The sequence below is a fragment of the Diospyros lotus genome, chromosome 1, assembly GCF_014633365.1.
Source record: "Diospyros lotus cultivar Yz01 chromosome 1, ASM1463336v1, whole genome shotgun sequence".
Classification (NCBI taxonomy): domain Eukaryota; kingdom Viridiplantae; phylum Streptophyta; class Magnoliopsida; order Ericales; family Ebenaceae; genus Diospyros; species Diospyros lotus.
The window spans coordinates 47,564,589-47,583,309 of NC_068338.1; the positions used below are offsets into that span (position 1 = coordinate 47,564,589).

Consider the following 18,721-nt stretch of genomic DNA (forward strand, 5'->3'; position numbering starts at 1 on the left):
GTTATTAAACTAGCCTTCATCCATTCGCAGGTTGTCTTGCTACAAGAGTTCCATGTGAGGATACTAAGGTAATCACAAATGGAGAAGGTTCGCGAGACAAAGGTGCTTTTGGGGAAGTTTCTTGTTGGAGATCAGGCGCCCATTGCCTGCATGCCTCCTCCTTTAAGACAAGACATAGGTCTTGCTGAAGCACAGGACTCAGAAGATTGGGATTCCCCTGCACCTTTGAGAACATGGAAAGGAAAGAACTTGATGCAGGATAGAAAGGAACTCAAGTCTAATGGTGTTGCAGTTAAAAGCAGTGGTGACTTGTCTGAAGAAAGTGGCTCGAGTTCTTTCTCTGGGGTAAGTCATCCCCCAGAACCTGTTGATACAGATCTCATGAGACCAGTCTACATACCAATTGGCCAAAGCAAATTGGAGGGTAAATGCTCTGTGAAGAGCTTGTCTCGGAAAGGTCCTTTTATAGAAGATCTTTCAGTACAGGTTCCTGGTATCAGACCAAGCCCATCTGTTTTGCCCCCTGCTGAGATCCTGGTTGAAGAACCAAATGATTTGGGTGCAGTGTCTTCACCAATTCATGTGTCTTGCCCATCTCAAACTGCAGAAAGCATGCTCCTTCCTCTGGATTCCGATGAGAAGGAATGTATTTGGGATGCTTCTTTGCCTCCAAGTGGCAGTGTAAGTCCACTCAGTAGCATTGATAGTATTGGAGTGGTCAGAGCTATGAGCATTGTTAATAGCTGCACCAGTACATATCGGAGTGACGGAGTCACAAGTGATGGCATGCTTAGTGTGGACAGAAACTGTGACAGTACAAAAGGGAGTGTGCGGGGAGATTCACTGGAGAGTGCTAAAACTAGCTTTAGCCGTGCAAGTGATAGTAGTGGCCTTAGTGATGACAGTAACTGGAGTAATTTTACCGGGAGTGTCAACAAGCCTCACAAAGGAAATGATCCTAGGTGGAAGTCTATTCTAGCCATTCGAGTTCGGGATGGAATATTGGGGATGAATCATTTTCGGTTGCTCAAAAGGCTTGGTTGTGGTGACATTGGCACTGTGTATCTATCCGAGTTGAGTGGGACTCATTGTTACTTTGCAATGAAAGTGATGGATAAGGCATCACTTGCAAGTAGGAAAAAGTTGACGAGGGCGCAGACAGAAAGAGAGATTTTGCAGCTACTGGACCATCCGTTCTTGCCAACCTTATACACACATTTTGAGACAGACAGATTTTCATGTTTAGTCATGGAATATTGTCCAGGCGGTGATCTGCATACTTTGAGGCAACGACAACCTGGAAAGCATTTTTCAGAGTATGCAGCACGGTAAGGTTTCTGTTCTAAGATTTCTCTGCTATCAGAGCACATTTTGTTCTTAGCTTCTATTATTACCTTCCCTCTCTCTTCTGATCATTGGCTTTTTTTAGAAAATAGGAACTGCCATGTTTAGTAGCTGCCTGTGAAATTTCTCTCTTCCACAACCCCCATCCAGTTTATAGAGCAATTGAAAACGTGAGCATTGTTCAGTTGGAATGAGTACTAATCTTGGTTGACCTTCTGTGATGGCCACTAATAAAACAAAGCAATGAGGCAAGAAACCAAAGAAAAACAGATCAGGCTAACAATGACATTGCAGATTCTGTATGTCCTGTGTTAGAAATGGAATGTAAGTCGTCATGTTGGAATGACGTACTGCAAAGCCGCTTGCACTTGGGCAGCATTATGAAGGGAGGAATAGTTCTCCATTTTTTTTCGGAGTTGTTTCCCTTCCTCACAATCTCCATTCTGTAAATAGTCTAATCTTTTCTCCTTAGCTGAAATACATTCATGTGAATGTTCCATTTTTCATATCTTGCAAAATAGTGTTGTCAGATTCCTGTTACTTCTGTTTCTTCTTGATTTTCCTTTGAATGCTTCTAACCTTTTTAACTCCACTTTACACCCTTCATAGCAAGGGCAGTAACCATTGTCTCTCCTCATTCATCTAGGTTTTATGCGGCAGAAGTTCTCTTGGCACTTGAGTATCTGCACATGTTGGGGGTTGTGTACAGGGATCTAAAGCCAGAAAATGTCCTGGTACGCGATGATGGTCACATAATGCTTTCAGACTTTGATCTTTCTCTAAGATGTGCAGTTTCACCCACTCTCGTTAGAACTTCCGCACTTGATGCTGACCCTTCCAAACGAAGTGGGGGTGCATCCTGTATCCAGCCTGCTTGTATTGAGCCGTCATCATCAGCATGTATCCAGCCTTCATGCTTCCTTCCTCGAATCTTTTCCCAAAAGAGCAAGAAACAAACCCGAAAACCCCGCACTGAGCCTGGTCTCCCAGCCAGTGCACTGCTAGAGCTTGTTGCTGAGCCCACTGCAGCCCGCTCCATGTCCTTTGTTGGGACCCATGAGTATTTAGCCCCCGAAATTATCAAGGGAGAAGGCCACGGCAGTGCAGTTGATTGGTGGACGTTTGGCATTTTCCTGCACGAACTCCTTTATGGTAAAACACCATTCAAGGGATCAGGAAACCGCGCTACTCTGTTCAATGTGGTAGGGCAACAACTCAGGTTCCCTGACTCTCCAGCAACAAGTGATGCCAGTCAGGACCTGATCCGAAGATTGCTTGTGAAGGAGCCGCCGAACCGGCTTGGGACAAAGAGGGGAGCTACAGAGCTCAAGCAGCACCCCTTTTTTGAAGGTGTAAATTGGGCTCTGATTAGATGCAGCACACCGCCAGAGATTCCAAGGCCCGTGGAGTATGAACTGCCTGGGAAGTTTGGGGCAGTTGAAACGGTTGGAGTAGCCAACAATAGCAAAAGGATGGTAGGAACAGATATGAAGTCCGGTGGTAAATTTCTGGACTTTGAATTCTTCTAGATTTATAGTTATAAAATCCTTTCTGTGTGCTATTTTGTATCCGTATCCGGTGGGATTTTCTGCGTTGCCATGTCAGCTAATACATATGAACCACTTGCCTCAGAAATGAAAATCTTGGTTACCACCGGGAAACTGTTATCAATGTTATTCTTTGTGGTAGAGAAACAAATCTCATAAAAATACAGAACCTAATGTGTTAAGGGGATAACTCATTCTGCAATTTGTTAGATTTAGTCCTTTTGAATGAAGTTCAAGAGACTTTTTAATCTGCAAATGCTGCATATTCCAACATTATCCCTTGACTGATGGATTATGGGAATGGATAGAACAAAAAACTAGTGATGTTTTCTCCCATGGATACATTTGATTCCATTAATGTTTTGGTGTTTTCTTAGTTTTTGCATATGTTGCTATCTTCAATATAATTTAACATGATCTGATCCTGTTGGACATATTACTTTTCAGTACCACCATTTCCTTTATAATGGAACCCCAATATTAGATATACACACAGACAGAATACACTAATTCACATTAATGAAACTTTGTTTTCCGTATTCCCTTTCATTTTAACCGCCCGCCAAATGATTGAAATAGAAAATAATTTACACCATGGTCTGCATAGTTTTGAGTCTCTGAGGCCTCCCATACTGCTTGCCTTTGCTTTTTCTCATCATCATTTATTACTTGATCCCCTCAACAATGTCAGTGTCATTTCTGCATCTGTTCTTCACTTGTTGCTATGCATGCTTGAGAAAAGGCCTCATATTATTACTAGGGGGTGGGTGTTCATGAGTTCAGGTAGACTCGAAAACTGAATCGAATTGAACCAAAGGGATTCGTTTAGTTTGTTTAGTTTTTTTTTTCCTTATTTCGTTTAGGTTTCGGGTTAATTTTTGTACTTGATTGACATCAAGTCTAGGGACCCAACCTGATGTATCTATAGAAATAATGAATAATGTCTTTATTTTTGCTGAAGCTAACTACTTCAGCAAACAGTGCCTGATTGTTGTTAGCCCTTGACCAGAAAGAACACCATGGTGTTGCTGGATCTAAAAATTGAATTTCTCCTCTTCTTTTAAGGCCCATTTGATTTGATGACAGTAGTTCCTTACCAATCCTTCCGGCATCATCAATCATGGAATATGTTCATTTTCAGCAGTTATATACCATGGTTTAGATAACCATTACCACTATGAATCACAAACCTTAATCTTACATACTAAGGTTAGCTTATTTATAATCATACTCTCTATAAGATCATTATATTTTATATCATATTAGGGGATTTTTATTTAATTTTCTTTAATTTTAACTTTTCTCGTTTATTTAAACCCTAAACTATCTTAATCAAGACACTTAAATCTTATTTTTATGATTTAATAATCACACAACTGGAAAATTACAGTAAGCATAAAGTGTGGTTGAAGAATGCTCTTAGAATTCACAATAAACTCGAGGTGTTGTTGGTGACAGGGGAGAGAGTGTGTGTTCTCTGTCATGGCTAAAAATGTTTGGCTAAATTTATATTTTTATTTATATATTTATATTTTTTTTATTTTAATTACATCTCTAAATTTATATTTTAAAGTCAATTGAAATTTATATTTTAAATTTTTTTTTTCGTGTGGGAACCCGAACTTTTTATTGTTTGGATTACATCTTTAAATCTATATTTTTAACTCAATTTAATCTTGTATTTTGATGTGAATAGAATGTGATATATAATTTATCATCTCATTTTATCTTTTTTTAATTTTTTTTACATATAAAAGTATTGGGATTAAATTGTTTTCAAAATGAAGGTCTACCAGTCTAATTGAAATAATAAAAAATTTTAAATTATTATATAAAAAAATATCAAATATAGAAGTTAAATTAATTTAAAATTTAAGTTCATTGATGTAATTAAAATAATAAAAAATTTGAGTAATTATACTGAAAAAAAATATAGAAGAACTGTGACAAAAATTTAGAATTGGTAAAAAATGTTCGATAGTGATAAGGTATCAAACAATACTATCTCACGTAAAATTAAAAATCAGATGTTATCATACTAAGTGGTAATAACTCTCATTAATCTGCCGTTAATTTTATATTATAAACAGAAAATCTAAGCAAGTTATATATAGTAACCATAAAAAGTAAAAAAAAAAAAAAAAAAAGTGTCCAAAAGCTGAAGAAAAAATTAGAAAATCATCTTATTAGGTAGCTGGAAAGAAGAAGAAAAGCAAGCATGGGAGATGGCCTTCAGCCTTGTTACCTAAATCTTTTTATTAAAATAAATAATTACTTGGGCTTTAGCTTAACATGGTTAGAGGTGTAAAATGGGCCAGCCCATGGCCTGATTGTAAAATGGCCCAGCCCATAGACATAAAAAATATTTTATGAATTTATTATTTGTTTATAATTATATAAAAGTACAATTTAGCATATATATATATTTATTGTTTTAATGTATTATTTGTAATTATATTTTGTAAATTATGTATTTTATAAATTTTCATTTGTTAATATTTTGAGATAATAAAAATAATTTGAGGTATTATTCAATCTAATAAATTGCATTATGTAATCTTGTGTATAAATTTTCAATAAAATTACAAAAGAAGTCAATATAATTTTTTTTAATACATGAATAAATTTTTTTTTTATTGCAAAATTAAGGGTCTCCAATACACATAGTCTTCGGCCCCGGTAATGTATAGGACAGGTAAGTTCGAGTTGAAACTCGGGTCCTATCCTTTGGATAGATCAACATTTCAGTTTTTTTTTTATTTGATTTTGTTGATTTTTCAATTTTTTTTATTTTTTGATCGATTTTATCTTTTTGATTTTCATATTTGTACAGTTAGTTTGATTAGGTAATTGACACAAATTCAATTATTTGAATTTCAGCCTTTTAATTGGTAATCGAACTGATCGTTCACCCCAGCATTCTAATACCATTATCAACTTTCTAATTTAAACATCGGAGGGTCTTTAGGGGCACTTTCTAAATAATTCTGTGTGTGATTGCTAATCAACGACCAGTTAACACTGATTGTTAATCTCCAGCCCCTATTTATTAGTATCATACAACTTTTCCATGGCCTAAAAAGTGAAAATCTTATACAAAGATGCAAACAACAACTTCCTCCACAGAACATAACATATGTGGAGGAGCACAGCAACAGTATAACAGAGGGAAAGTGACCCAAAAAAAGAAAAGAACGGAGAATAACAGACAGCCCACTGCTTAAAATTCCCAGCCCTTTTACCATTTCCAACTTACCCTAAACCACAATAAAAAGGGGGGGAAAGGGAGAAAAAAAAAAGCAATAGAATTGATGTGCATTAGATGCTTACCTATATAACAGCATAAGAATGGTTGCAAACAGTCTCAAGTGCCTCCACAATTAGGCCAGAAAAACTGGTCATGGCCTGGAAAACTCCTGGCAAGCCTGTCTGGATGTTATTCAGTGTCACAGCCCTAGTAACCTCTACTGCCTTAGAGTACCTCAACATTTCGTCTTGGACTTGCCTTTCGGATGCTGCAAGCTTGGATCTCTTCTCAGCCAGCGGGTCTCGAGCATCCAGTCCATGACCAGTGTCAGGTCCAGCATCACCAGGAATCCCAGCACCAACCGTGGAGTATGAATTGTAGTACTTCTTCTCTAGGTTCCTGAGGGCTGAAGCTTTCTTCTCCTGTTCTTTCGATGAAGATTCGGTTCTTTTCCTGATCTTGATCTCCTCGGACTGCTTCACGGACATCGAATGGACAACGTTGATGAAGCTTTTGATGGCTTCAGATGCCACTGTGTCGGGGAGACGGTCAAGGGAAACCTTCCACTCGTCGCAGAAGGTAAATGCTGGAGAAGGCTTGCTGTTGCTGTTGGTTATTGGCTCATTGTTGACAGGAAGGAGGGTCAGCATGAACCAGGCATGGAGAGAGCGGATGAAATCCCTTTGGAATTTCACTAGGCGGCAGAAACTCGAGTGCCACATGGAGACAGCTGATTCGAGGTCTCGAGTTGCCTGCCGGTGCTGATCAGAGGTGGACTGAGCCTTGGTTGATCTGTTCACTAGGCCACGCACCTGCTGCACAACATGATTCTGAATTTCATGGAACTGGTTCATTGACTTCCACATGTGCATAAACCTGCATTACATTGCTTCACTGCTGAGAATTTGGCTTGTTACATTGCCTCAAGTATAATTACTCATATTCCCAGTTTTAAAACAGCACCCATCATGCACGAAGCAACGTATTTACTATTTATCATCTACATGCTGCCACGTAGGAGCTTCTAGTATAGTTGCTTTCAAGTAAAAAGATGGAAGTATTCCAGTCAGCTAATAGTGCAACAGGATGTTTTATGCAATCCTGCCAAGAGAAAATCAGTTTTCTAAAAATGCAATAAAGTAACTGCATTCAAAAAGTAGCTTAACTGGGTGCTCCTGAATATAGTCAGTCTCACCTGGCCTACAACATTAGCACCATCTACAAAATTACCACATATCCAAACTGTTTCTGACTGTAAACTTGCCCTTAAACATACCCATCTTCTTTTCACTTGTTCTGTTCAATACTCAACCATAAACCCAATAATAACATCTAACTTTAATTCACTGGTAGGAGTCCACGTTTAAAGATTTAACATTCTTACACTAGTTGTGGGCTATCTAATGCAACTCACAAGCTCGTTAACGTCTGAACTGAAGTCAGGGTGTGCAACATTTTTGTTGGTTGCTAATGGTTAGTAGCATAGAGTGGAGTTTCTCTTGATTGTCAAACTATAGATGCCATGGTCCAAAACTACAACAATCAGTATGATATTTAGTCCTATGAGGCAAAAAAGTCAACTTTAGTTAATAATTTTAGGTAAGGATTGACAATGTTGCAAGTAGTATTATTCTCTCCGCTCAGGGAACCATTGTGTAAATGTAAGCCACAAAAGAATATCTGAGGTTGACCCTTGGTCCGAGATTATTGTGAAGATTTTGGCTTAGCTCAAAAGAGGGAATTTGCCAAGATCTAATCTCATACATGCATATATATATATATATATATATATGTAGTTTATTGGGAAGATTTTAAACATTTTTGAACGAGCCATGGTGCTCTGAGAATTAATGAATCTCTAACTGACCTTAGTTATTCCTACCGTATGAGACAAAAATAGTGTCATTCTTGACTATGAATTACCCAGAAAAATGTCAAAGGCATAACAATGTTGACCTAACACTCCAACCACGAATCATGAATTACATGCTTGCATTAATTAGCATCCCAGAAGTTGTAGATCAGGGCCAGGTTGGGGCCATGGCTGTGGCCCGTTCTCAGTGCTCTGTAGATATCATCCAGTAAATCCAGAGCCTAGAAGGACTGCAGCAGCAACAGGAGCTGCTGATTACCAGGTGTTGTAGGATAACCTAGCAAAACCCAATCAAAACCCAAAGAAGTATCAAAGAAGACTGAAGACCCGAAAGACCCTAAAGAGTCTTCCAAGTACAAGTCACCCGATGACTCTGAAGAGTCTTCGGGGTATAAGTGGGCATAGTCATCCGATGACTCCGATGAGTCTTTGGGGCCCAAAGTCCCTTGAAATGCCCTTAGCCCCTTCATCTCGAAGACTCTCCCCGAAGAGGCTTTGGGGCCAGCCAATTGAATCCCGAAGACCCGAAAAGTCTTTGAGGTATTCGGGGGAGTTTCATCTAAAGGATACTCTTCGGGGCATCCCATTCCCGAAGGTACCTTTAGGAGCCCTCCGGCCTCATCCGTAGACTTTTTGCCTGAAGAGTTGATTCACCCGAGCATGGCACGTGGCCCAGCCATCGAAGCCTATAAATACCCCCCGGGTTTGCGCCCTCAAGATCCAGATCTAGAACACGAAGACCCAAATTTACACTTCAAATCCAAACCCATCCAAAGACTCACATGCCTAACCCATACACATTCTACCTCCTGCATCATGGCATCATCTAACTTTGGCATCGAAGGGCCCACGCGAGAGAATTCCATGCGTGCCTTCTAACCGTTCTTGTGCTATAAACGTCCTGAAGACTCATTCGGAGATAGCAAGGCGTAGCACCTCCTAGAGACTCCTCAACTCTCTCAGACCCTATCCATCTGAAAACTTAGCCAGCTGAAGAGTCATAGTCTTCGGGGACCTACTCTCCCGAAGACTCTTCAGACCCTCAGCCATCTGAAGACTCGGGGCATTCATTCCGCTCTCCCAGATAACGGATCGAGCCTAGCACCGTGTACTTTACTCTCCTGGACAGCGGATTGAGATATTCTCCGGCCAGATGCTTGCTAGCACCACTTATCGACACAGACCTTACCCCTGACTTCCTCGCCAGATTCTGCTGAGCTGTTTTCTAAGAGGCTACGACAAACAAATTTTAATTGTTATATCCCTGCAACAACACCAGGGATGGACCATGTCAAAGAATAGAGCTTCATAAAAATTTCACCTAACACTGGACCCATGCATCAATCTGGCACGATTCATATATATGAGAAATTAATGAAGCAACAGCCCAGCAAAAGTAGTGTCTACCAGTTGTGATTTAAATGCCCAGTTACACATTTTTTGACCACTGACCAAGTGTGAGAACAATACATAAAGAGTGAAATGTAGAAAAAGAAAAGCTCGCAAAGCTCAACATGTGAACAATGTCAATGTGCCAGTCTTTGAAGAATCACATGGCCTTGGACTGGAGACATATATATGAAGTATAACTTAGGTTTTTACCAGTATCTTTGAAATTCAGGGATTGAAAAGTAAAATTACAACAATGTTTAGGATTTAATTTGCCTCGCTAAGTGGAGTTGTCTACACAAAAAATAATATTACTCCATCCTGAAATAATTATCCATATCAAGAAATATATGTAAATAAAATACAAAAATACTATTTAGACACTTAAGTTTAATATTGATATCTTATATATTTGTATTTATATGACACATAATACAAAACATCAATGTAAAATATTATTATAAATATTAAATTTAAGTGTTCAAATAGCATTTTCAATAAAAAAACACATGATGGTTTCTTCATATATGAAAGACATAAATGATATTAAATTGCATTAAATAACAGAAATTAATACTTCATTTATAATCCAAAGTTGGGGACACGTTCGTCCTTTCATTCTTTTCATTAAGAGGGTGGGTTACGGTTGAGATTTCACATATATTAGGGAGGTAAACCAATTCAGTTTTTAATATAGTTAATAGTAACTTGATATAATCATTAACTCTGCCAAAAGGTCAAAAAGAATATAATATAATATCATGACTTACCCATGACAAAGATGAACCAGCTGCGGCAGAAGTTCAGCGTCTCGTAGGCCAATGATGGCGGAGGCGGCGGCGGAAACCGCCTCAGATGTGACCAGAATTAAAGACTGTAACCTCTGTATTGATGTCTTTGTCTTGTCCAACTTGGCTTCTTCATTCCCTTTGTACTCCTGGCTTTGCAAGGTAGCCAACTTCTTCTCATGCTCAATTCTCACACCCTCCCTGGCCTGCCAATGCCATTTATCACCATGGTTCCAGTGTCCATTAACATGTCTCACCCACACACACGTATATATAGTAAAGCTCTACCCATAATTCAAAACAAATGCCCCATGTTCAATGCCACACCACGAATAAATAAGAGATCATTACAACCCCTTTTTGATTCGTAATTTTTCCGTGTGGATGTGGTTGTCGCTATCCAAGAATATATTCATAATTATATATTAAATTTAAATGTATTTCTGTTGATTGTACTTTGTTACTATAATTATTTATACCTTTCAATTATATTGTAACTGAAAGGATAGAGCAACTAAATTAGTTAAGAGAATAGGATTGTTTTTTCTGTAAAAGTTAGAGAATCCTAAATGATGATCTGAATTCCAGTCCTCTTTCTACAATTCTCTCTCTCTTTTCTAAATTCCTCTTAAAACCCAAGGTTAAACACGTCAGTGGACTTTATTTAATTTTGTCAATCTCTAAATTAAACGGCACTAGGAGAGAGAGAGAGAGAGAGAGAGAGATTGGTACCTTAACTTCCAGGTAGAGTTTCTTCTCCCAAGCCAATAGCCGCTCCAATGTGGAACAAAGGCTCTTTGGGCCGCCCGGCTCATGAACCGAGCCCGGTTCAAACCGGTACTTGACTACCAGCGGCGGCTTCGAAGTCCAGCTCGAGCTCAACTTGCTCAGGATTCCGCTGGAATGATAGAGAGTCTCTGCAAACCAATTCAAAACCCTAATTTCCCACCAAAAGTTAACCAAATTCAATTCGAATTCTCAAACAATTTTTCCATCAATTCTGTTTCGTACTCTTTAATTGCCCGAAACTGCGATCCATCTGAGCACGGCTGGTCTCGAGCATCTCCGAGACCTGCTCGCCGGATGAAGCCGCTTTCTCGAAGTACTCTTGGATCGAAGCCATGATCTCCGCCAGATCACGGTGCCGGACCAGCATCTCGCCGCCGTCCTCGAATTTCTCAGGCTTGTTCATTGTCGAGTGAATCGACGCAGCCGCTGCAGGCGGTGCTTTCGATCCGAAATTCGACTGCGTTTCCGCCTCCGATCTCGAATCTCCGTCTTCCTCGTCGGAGGAGGAGGTCGTGGTGTTGTAATGGTCGTCCCACTCGCTGTACTGCACCTCCTCTCTCTCCGCCGTCTCTTCTTCGTCTTCGTGGCGATGATTGATCTGCTGGTAACTGTGGTAACTCCGGTAGTTGGAGTAGTTCGAGGCTTTTTCGCCGCCGTTGTGCAGTTTTTCGAAGAATTCCGAACCCGGCGGCGACGGAGGGTAGAAGTTGTCCCAGTTCCAGACCGATGACGCTTGAGATGGAGTGCCAGAATATGTCGAATTCGAATCATATGTATAGTTTGTGGAGTAATTGTTCGATCGAGATAAAGAAGGGCTCGATTCAGAGAGAATGTGAGGGAGCTTCATTGTTTTCCGATGACGGCGAGAAGAGGATCTTGGTAGTTTGGCGGTGGCGACGGGTGGGGCAGGAGAGGGAAAGAAGCGAGATTGTGGTGGCGGTGACGGACGGGCAGTGTCTGTGGCGGTGGATGAGGAGGAGGTGGGGCGGAGGAGGACTGCGGGCGAGTATTTAGAGACGGAGAGGGGTTCGCCGGCTGCGAAGGCGGAGAGGGCGGAGCCGGTGAGGCGGAGGGAGCTGCAGTAGTCGGAGTGGGCGGCGGCGAGGTGGTGGCGGGCGTAGATGGCATCTTTCATCAGGCGTCTCCTCTCCTTGCAGTGCCTCACGGCGTCCTCGCCGTCCAGCTTCGACGCCGTGCATCCCATCACTGTCTCTCGCCGTATATTTAGCAAAATAAGAGAGAGAGAGAGAGAGAGAGAAAGAGAGACGATTCACTCTTTAAACTCATGCAAGCGCGAACAGGAAGCAAGCAGGAGTATGGTGTGTACGTAAGAAAATGACACTTGTAAACATAATTGAGTTATTGACAGTATAATCGAAACTGTAAAATAATAAAAATACTTTTACCCAATTCGTAACGGCCATCTCACGAAAATGTTTTAAAAATTGGGTCGGATTTGCCACCACTTGACCCATGCTCAATTAATAGACCGATTTACTATTCGATCCGATTTTTAAAACATTGCTCATAAATGAATCCCGAGCAAATTTCATGAAGCAAGCCCGATCGGCTTGCTTCATAAAAATTGAATTGAATTAAAATAATTAAAATTAAAAATCAAATTGAGTCGATGTATAATTTGAACCGAACTAAATCGATAATTTTAATGAGTTCAATCCAATTATTTCAATTAAACTAAAATTTTACTCATCTCAAAGTATAGGTCTAAGGTCATGAATTCAATATAATTTAAGATATTATTCAATACAAGAAAATGTATTATATTATATATAATCCTGCATATAATTTTTAACAAGAGATTAGAAAATATTTAATACAATTTTTTTATTATATTAATAAACATTAATTTTTAACAAAAATCAAAACAACACCAACCTAATATGACTCGTTTAACATATCTATATATAATTAAATAAAAAAATTTAAATGATGTCAATTGAAGATAAAATGTATAAAATTAAATTAAAATAATTTAGACATGTAAAACCCTTAAACATTAGCATCATATGAAACACTTTGCAAATAGAGTTACTAAGAATTAATAATTTGTAAAGAGTTAATTTAGTGAGAAACTCTTTACAAATTTAAAAAAAAAAAAGAAAAGAAAAGAAAAGAAAATGGAGTGTTAAGAGCCTCTACTCTGCCCATTTACATAGCTAAGTTGATTTATTTGTAATCTCAAACAGCAAACATAGACCTTTGGCAAATGCCTCCCATCCCATCATTTAAGGGATCCTTTTCACAAAAAAGCAAAAGAAAAGAGGTGACAGTAAAAGCCAAAAGGTGTGAAAGGGTGGTGAAAGTGACAAATTAAGGGATCCTCACACAGTCCAATTCATATCATCTGTTTATATATTTATATTATTATCTCTATCTCAATTTTTAAATAAATAAAATTAAGAACCTACTAAGAGACCCATTACCATCTCTAGACTGTATTAATATACCATCACATCATAAACCCTAATCTCCCATCTTATCCTTCTCTCCCCCCCCCCCCCCCCCCCCCCCCCCATTCATGGATCACTTTGGAGAGTAAACAAGAAATTTGTTGAAACTGCAATCATGTTGCTGTAAAACATATCCCAAAAACACCAAAATAGAAAAGTTGTCCTACATCTCTTTGCTTTGTAAGAATCAAGATGGATCATTTTTTTTTTAAATGAACTATTCTCGCAAACTAAACTCAAGATCTTCCTCTTACAAAAACGGAAAACTTTACTATTTCTATCAAAACATCGAATACAAAAAAAGTGACTGAAATGAATACATCTAAACATCCGTCCTTTTTTTTTTTTTGATAATCCAAGTATCAGTGCTTACGTTCACCTAATCTTGGGCCTATGACCCCTCCAAGAATTACAGGCAAATAAATTCGAGTCTGATCTCAATCAGAGTCAGTATTGGCTCCAACAACACATAGTCCAGCAGGAATTACATTACTTATTTTCAAACTGCTCCTCCCACCACTTGAACCTATGATGTCCTTACCATCCTTTCCCTCTTCCTCTTCCACCGCTGAGCTACCCGTGGGGGTTCCTTTCTTGCTAAATTGTGAAGACAACATGTAAAAGCCTTTATGCCTATCCAAACACCAAGTCAAGCTAGCAACTAGACTTCATATATTTTGTGCTATCATATAAGCTACTATCAGGTCTAAACAAGATATTAATAGATACAGCAGCCTAATCAGCCATATATGCATGTACACGAAGCAACAATATGTATGTACAAAGATTGAGCAACATTAGGAAAAGATAACGACTGCAAGGATAGTAACAAGATCATAAAGGAGAGAATTTCACCAAATAACATCGCATCTTGCTTGTTCAAGTATTGCAACTCAAGAAATCTTAGTTGTACTTACTGTAGCTTGTTTAATGCTTCAGAACTCAACTGATGGCAACCAACACACCCCAGACATGAGGATCACTTGGTTAGTGGCCTAAAATTACCAATGTGTACCCTCCAACCATAAGAGCCTGGATGGAGATTCCGGAGTCAGCTTTATGATCATACCATATGAGTAAAGCTAGTTGACAAAAAGGGTCATTAATCCTCCAAGGTTCTGCACTATAAATCAATCAAGTTCTTAAGACTCCAAGACTGTCAGTAGCATCAGACCAGTGCAATTTTGTGCACCCTCCCTTAGCGGGGTAACGTGACCCATCAATTTTGAATAGTCAAGCTCATTTTTTCTCTTCTTTTTTCCCATTTTTTCTCTCTCTCTCTCCTTTCCTCTTCTTCTCTAGCAAGCATCTCACTGTGAAGAGAGAGAATATAGCGATGATCGGCATACAAACAACAAAAAGGCAGTGAGAGAAAAGGGAGGATGCAGCGACAAGAGGTGAGGCGACAACGAAAGGCGAGTCAGCAACAGACGAAGGCCACCAAAAAGTACGGAAAAAGGAGAAAGGGAGAGAAACAGAGTAAGTTTCTGGGGAAAAATGCCTCAAATATGACTTTTTTACCTCCAAAATTGAGGGAGGACACGTTACCTAAGTGCACAAAATTGCATTGGAAAGAACCTTTCCTAAACCCAGAGTAAACAAGGCTCAACTAAAGCTGCAACAAATATTTAAAAAAATACCAGATTTGGGTATTTTCTAAACATCCAAACGGAGACCGGAAGGTAGAAAGAATAGAAATATATATAACACAGTGAAATCTGTAGAAAATGATAAAACTATTTTTTTCTCCGAAAAAGGAGACAAGAGGGGGAGGGGGTGGTTTGTTCCAGGCCCACCTCCTCCAGTAATTCTTTGCCCAAATAGGAGTACCCAATTCCTCCAATTGTTGATGCTGTAACTTTTTCGAAGGGGCCCAATCACCTCTTCTTTTAATACCTTCCCTTCTGTCAATGTCCTGAGGTTTAATATACTGAGAAGATACCGAAACAAGGAAACTGGGCCCTATATGATTCATATCATGCACAACAAATATCCATTACATGAATATGCATGCAATAAAGGACTTTGAACAAATATCCATTACACGAATATGTAAGCAATAAAGGACTTTGAATGGTCAAGAGACTCAAGGGCCCAAACCACTGTAAAACAAAGGTATTTGTACATCTCATTTCTCGAGTACAAGAACAAGAGCGGATCTAGGGGAGCAGATTTGAGAGATGACTAAACCCCAGATCCATAAGTCATTTCAGTCCTCCTCCTCCCAAATAGGCCAAATTTACCTTGCAAATCTGAGAGATTCCCCCCCCCCCCCCCCCCCCCCCCCCCCCCCAAAAGAGTGATATTGTGACAACATAAATAAAAACAATAACAATAATAAAGAACTTGCATCGTCACCAAAAGCTTCAATTCGCTAAACAAGGCTATTTCATCAACTTTTTTAAGTATGACTTTTGGTGTCATTCTGGCCGAATTTGGGGGGAAAAAAAGGAAACAAAAGTTGGAAGTAAAAGGACACAAGAAAAAAAAGAGAATAAAATTATAATTGAACCGACAATGCATACACATCCACATATTTCATCATGCTTTATAGAAACTCAATTACACCAAGTCCTAGTGTAGAAACCCTTCTATAACTGACACCCTCTTGTTAGCTGGGCACAAGTGGTTTGATACAATTTTCAACATGAACTCGCTGTGAAACCCGGTAATGTAATCAGGATCTGATATAAGTTTATGCTTTCATGTAATGCTGTGGAGCTGGTTGTCAGTCACATGCTCTATATTTGGGGGGAAGCCAAAATTCTCAAAGAAGCCCTGAAATAAAGAGTGAAAATTAGAACGAAAGTGGCAGTGGTATACTGTAAGCAAAGCTAGATGGATTCAGTGGTGAAGTTTATCGGCATACCATGGCATCATTGATTGCATAAGCCACGCAGTAGTGCTCCTGAAAAGATTAGGTATTTCATACAAGTAACATCAGCAAGACATGGAAAGTTCTCATGACTCATGCATAAGCATAATAAATAAAGCAAGAGATCAAAAAATTATAAAACTTTACATCATAAACAATTTTATTACATATTTTGATACATGAATGGACCATACAAGGTGGGAAAAGCCTAAAAATTGATTGATGAGACAAACCAGTTTTGGAGACCAATCTGTGCTAGCTAACTAGCAAAATAATTCCCTTCTCACTAAAAGAACACTTTTGTAAGTACTCTTAAGTGGTCTTGAAGATTTTCATGAAAGGGAAGAACACAAAACACATGTTATGGACTTGATATCCACCTAATTCTTAGCAAGAAAGCTGTGTGTTTCACCAACTGGAGCAAAACATGCATTACTGTGAGAACCCAAATATTTCATGAAAGGACCATCGGGCTATTAATGACGGTACCACTACTACCAGCTTGAGTTCATTCTTAGATAGATCAGGAAATCATCTTTGAAAACTTGTGTATTTACAGAATGATCATGTTCACTTCTGTGGCTTTTGTCAGGAATCAGCTGACCCTGAGAACCAGCCCATATTCATGGACAAGTAGACACCATGAACAAATAAAATCCTGTTAAAATGAGAGTGACTCCTCACTCTAGTTTGGCCACCACCCAAAAGAGATTTAGAAAAACCACATACAAGTTCAATGTGAAGTTGAGTTCTTCATCCAATCACTCGTACATAAGCCAAGCCTTTAAGTGTACAACTACGAATTAAGTTCCATGGACCAGTAGACACCATGAACAAATTAAATCCTGCTAAAATGGAGAGAGTGCCTCCTCACTTTAGTTTGGCCACCCAAAAAACTTGAAAAAAGCTACATATAAGTCCAATGTGAAGTTTGAGTTCTTCGGCCAATCACTCATATGAAAGTTCAAGCTTTTGAGTGTTTAATTAGGTATAGATGCCTTGCAGGAAAAAAAAAAAAGAAAAAAAAAAAAAAGATCATCAAGATTCTTTCTTCATTCATTTTTAGCGCAGAAATCATGAACTACTTGCCTGCATCATGTGCCATTCCTCAAATTCATCAAACAGTTCCAATCGTTCAATCCTAACCAACAAGAAATCCAAGATAAGAATCTTTAATGGATATGTTAGAAAATATTAGCTTCTACTAAAACAAGTAAAAAGAGTAGATACAAAAACTGGGAAAAGATTAACCCACCATCTTAAAGATTAACATTAACAGGGCAAGGTTTAATTTTATCACAACCATGGTATCTCAATAAAGCTGAATAACTTTCTTGTTGAAATCCATTCAGAGAGTAAAAAAGAATTACAGCACCAAGTAAAAGATTCTGTTTCCTACAGAATGTCCTGAAACCTAACTCTTCACAAGGAAACTGGAACCTAAAAAATGTCTTTAAAACTTTTGAAACATAAAGATGGTTGATTAGGTAAGTTACCTTCTTTCTTTGACCATATATGTTACAGGAAGATGATAGCATGTGATCCAGTCCAAAATTAACTGGTTTTGAATCAGGTAACATGGTAACAACCATAGGCAAGGAAAAATAATAAGAAAAGAAGGAAAAATTTTCACTGATTTTGGATTAAGCGGTAACTGCCACAGAAAAGGAGAAATAATGAAAAAGGAGGAAAATTTTCAAGGTAAATAACAATATCTTGCTCAGTCCAATTCAGTAACAGTAATAAATTACAGTGTACAAGGGATACCACAATCAGGCATGAAACCAGTTTCAGGGTGGCAGGAAATATCACGTTTGCATAGCATTATATAAGCAAAGAACATAAGTGATAACTTCCACAAGACTCAAAGAAACATTTGTAAATTACCTGCGCCTTTCTTGAGAATCAATGAACTTAGTATAAACTTGCAGCATGTCCCAGGCAACAGCCCTCTGAAACACCAAACAATGCAGTTAAATAGTTTACATTCAGACCATCAAAGCAAGAATAATCTGGTGAAAAATTTAAATGAAGGCAGGGAAAGGAGAAAAACAATCCAACAACAAAACTAACAGCCTCTAACCAAGCTTTGATATTGACAAAGTTGTCTCCATGTTCAAAAAGATAGACATCACGCCCAATATACAAATAAGTAATCAATTTATTTTCCGGAAAGATATCAAATCATCCCATCAAAATCATTGAGAATCCCATGTCACCCACCAACAGTCTCATATCGACAACAATTACTAGTAGATATCCACTATTAGCACTACTAGGCTACAGGTCTGGTTGGTGACTATCCACTTATACTATTATTCTTCTCTGCAGATTAGATAGTCATTTGTCCAAATTGCCAAAATACATGGAAATTTGAAAACAAATAACCCCATTGTTC

At 38.6% G+C, this 18,721-nt stretch overlaps 3 protein-coding genes across 6 annotated transcripts in view; 2 read left to right on the forward strand and 1 right to left on the reverse strand.

Moving 5' to 3' along the window:
- The window catches only part of LOC127791973 (serine/threonine-protein kinase D6PK-like), a 54,793-nt gene that overhangs the window by 1,214 nt on the left and 34,858 nt on the right, over positions 1–18,721 (forward strand). For all 4 annotated transcript variants that reach the window (XM_052322218.1, XM_052322227.1, XM_052322237.1 and 1 more), the window contains exons 2-3: positions 31–1,328; positions 1,991–2,836. In XM_052322218.1, coding sequence (XP_052178178.1) covers positions 79–1,328; positions 1,991–2,836 — 2,096 coding nt within the window. In that variant the 5' untranslated portion in view covers positions 31–78. The remainder of the gene's footprint in view (positions 1–30; positions 1,329–1,990; positions 2,837–18,721) is intronic.
- The window catches only part of LOC127791997 (dolichyl-diphosphooligosaccharide--protein glycosyltransferase subunit 4A), a 42,615-nt gene continuing 26,720 nt past the window's right edge, over positions 2,827–18,721 (forward strand). Inside the window, exon 1 of the mRNA XM_052322280.1 lies at positions 2,827–2,836. The gene's annotated coding sequence lies outside the window, so the exon portion shown is untranslated. The remainder of the gene's footprint in view (positions 2,837–18,721) is intronic.
- LOC127791989 (nitrate regulatory gene2 protein-like) lies at positions 5,604–12,260 on the reverse strand. The gene is made up of 4 exons (XM_052322260.1): positions 11,200–12,260; positions 10,921–11,105; positions 10,171–10,394; positions 5,604–7,014 (listed from the first exon to the last, which is right to left on the reverse strand). Exons 1-4 carry the CDS (start codon positions 12,179–12,181, stop codon positions 6,222–6,224), a joined length of 2,184 nt encoding a protein of 727 aa, XP_052178220.1. The 5' UTR covers positions 12,182–12,260; the 3' UTR covers positions 5,604–6,221.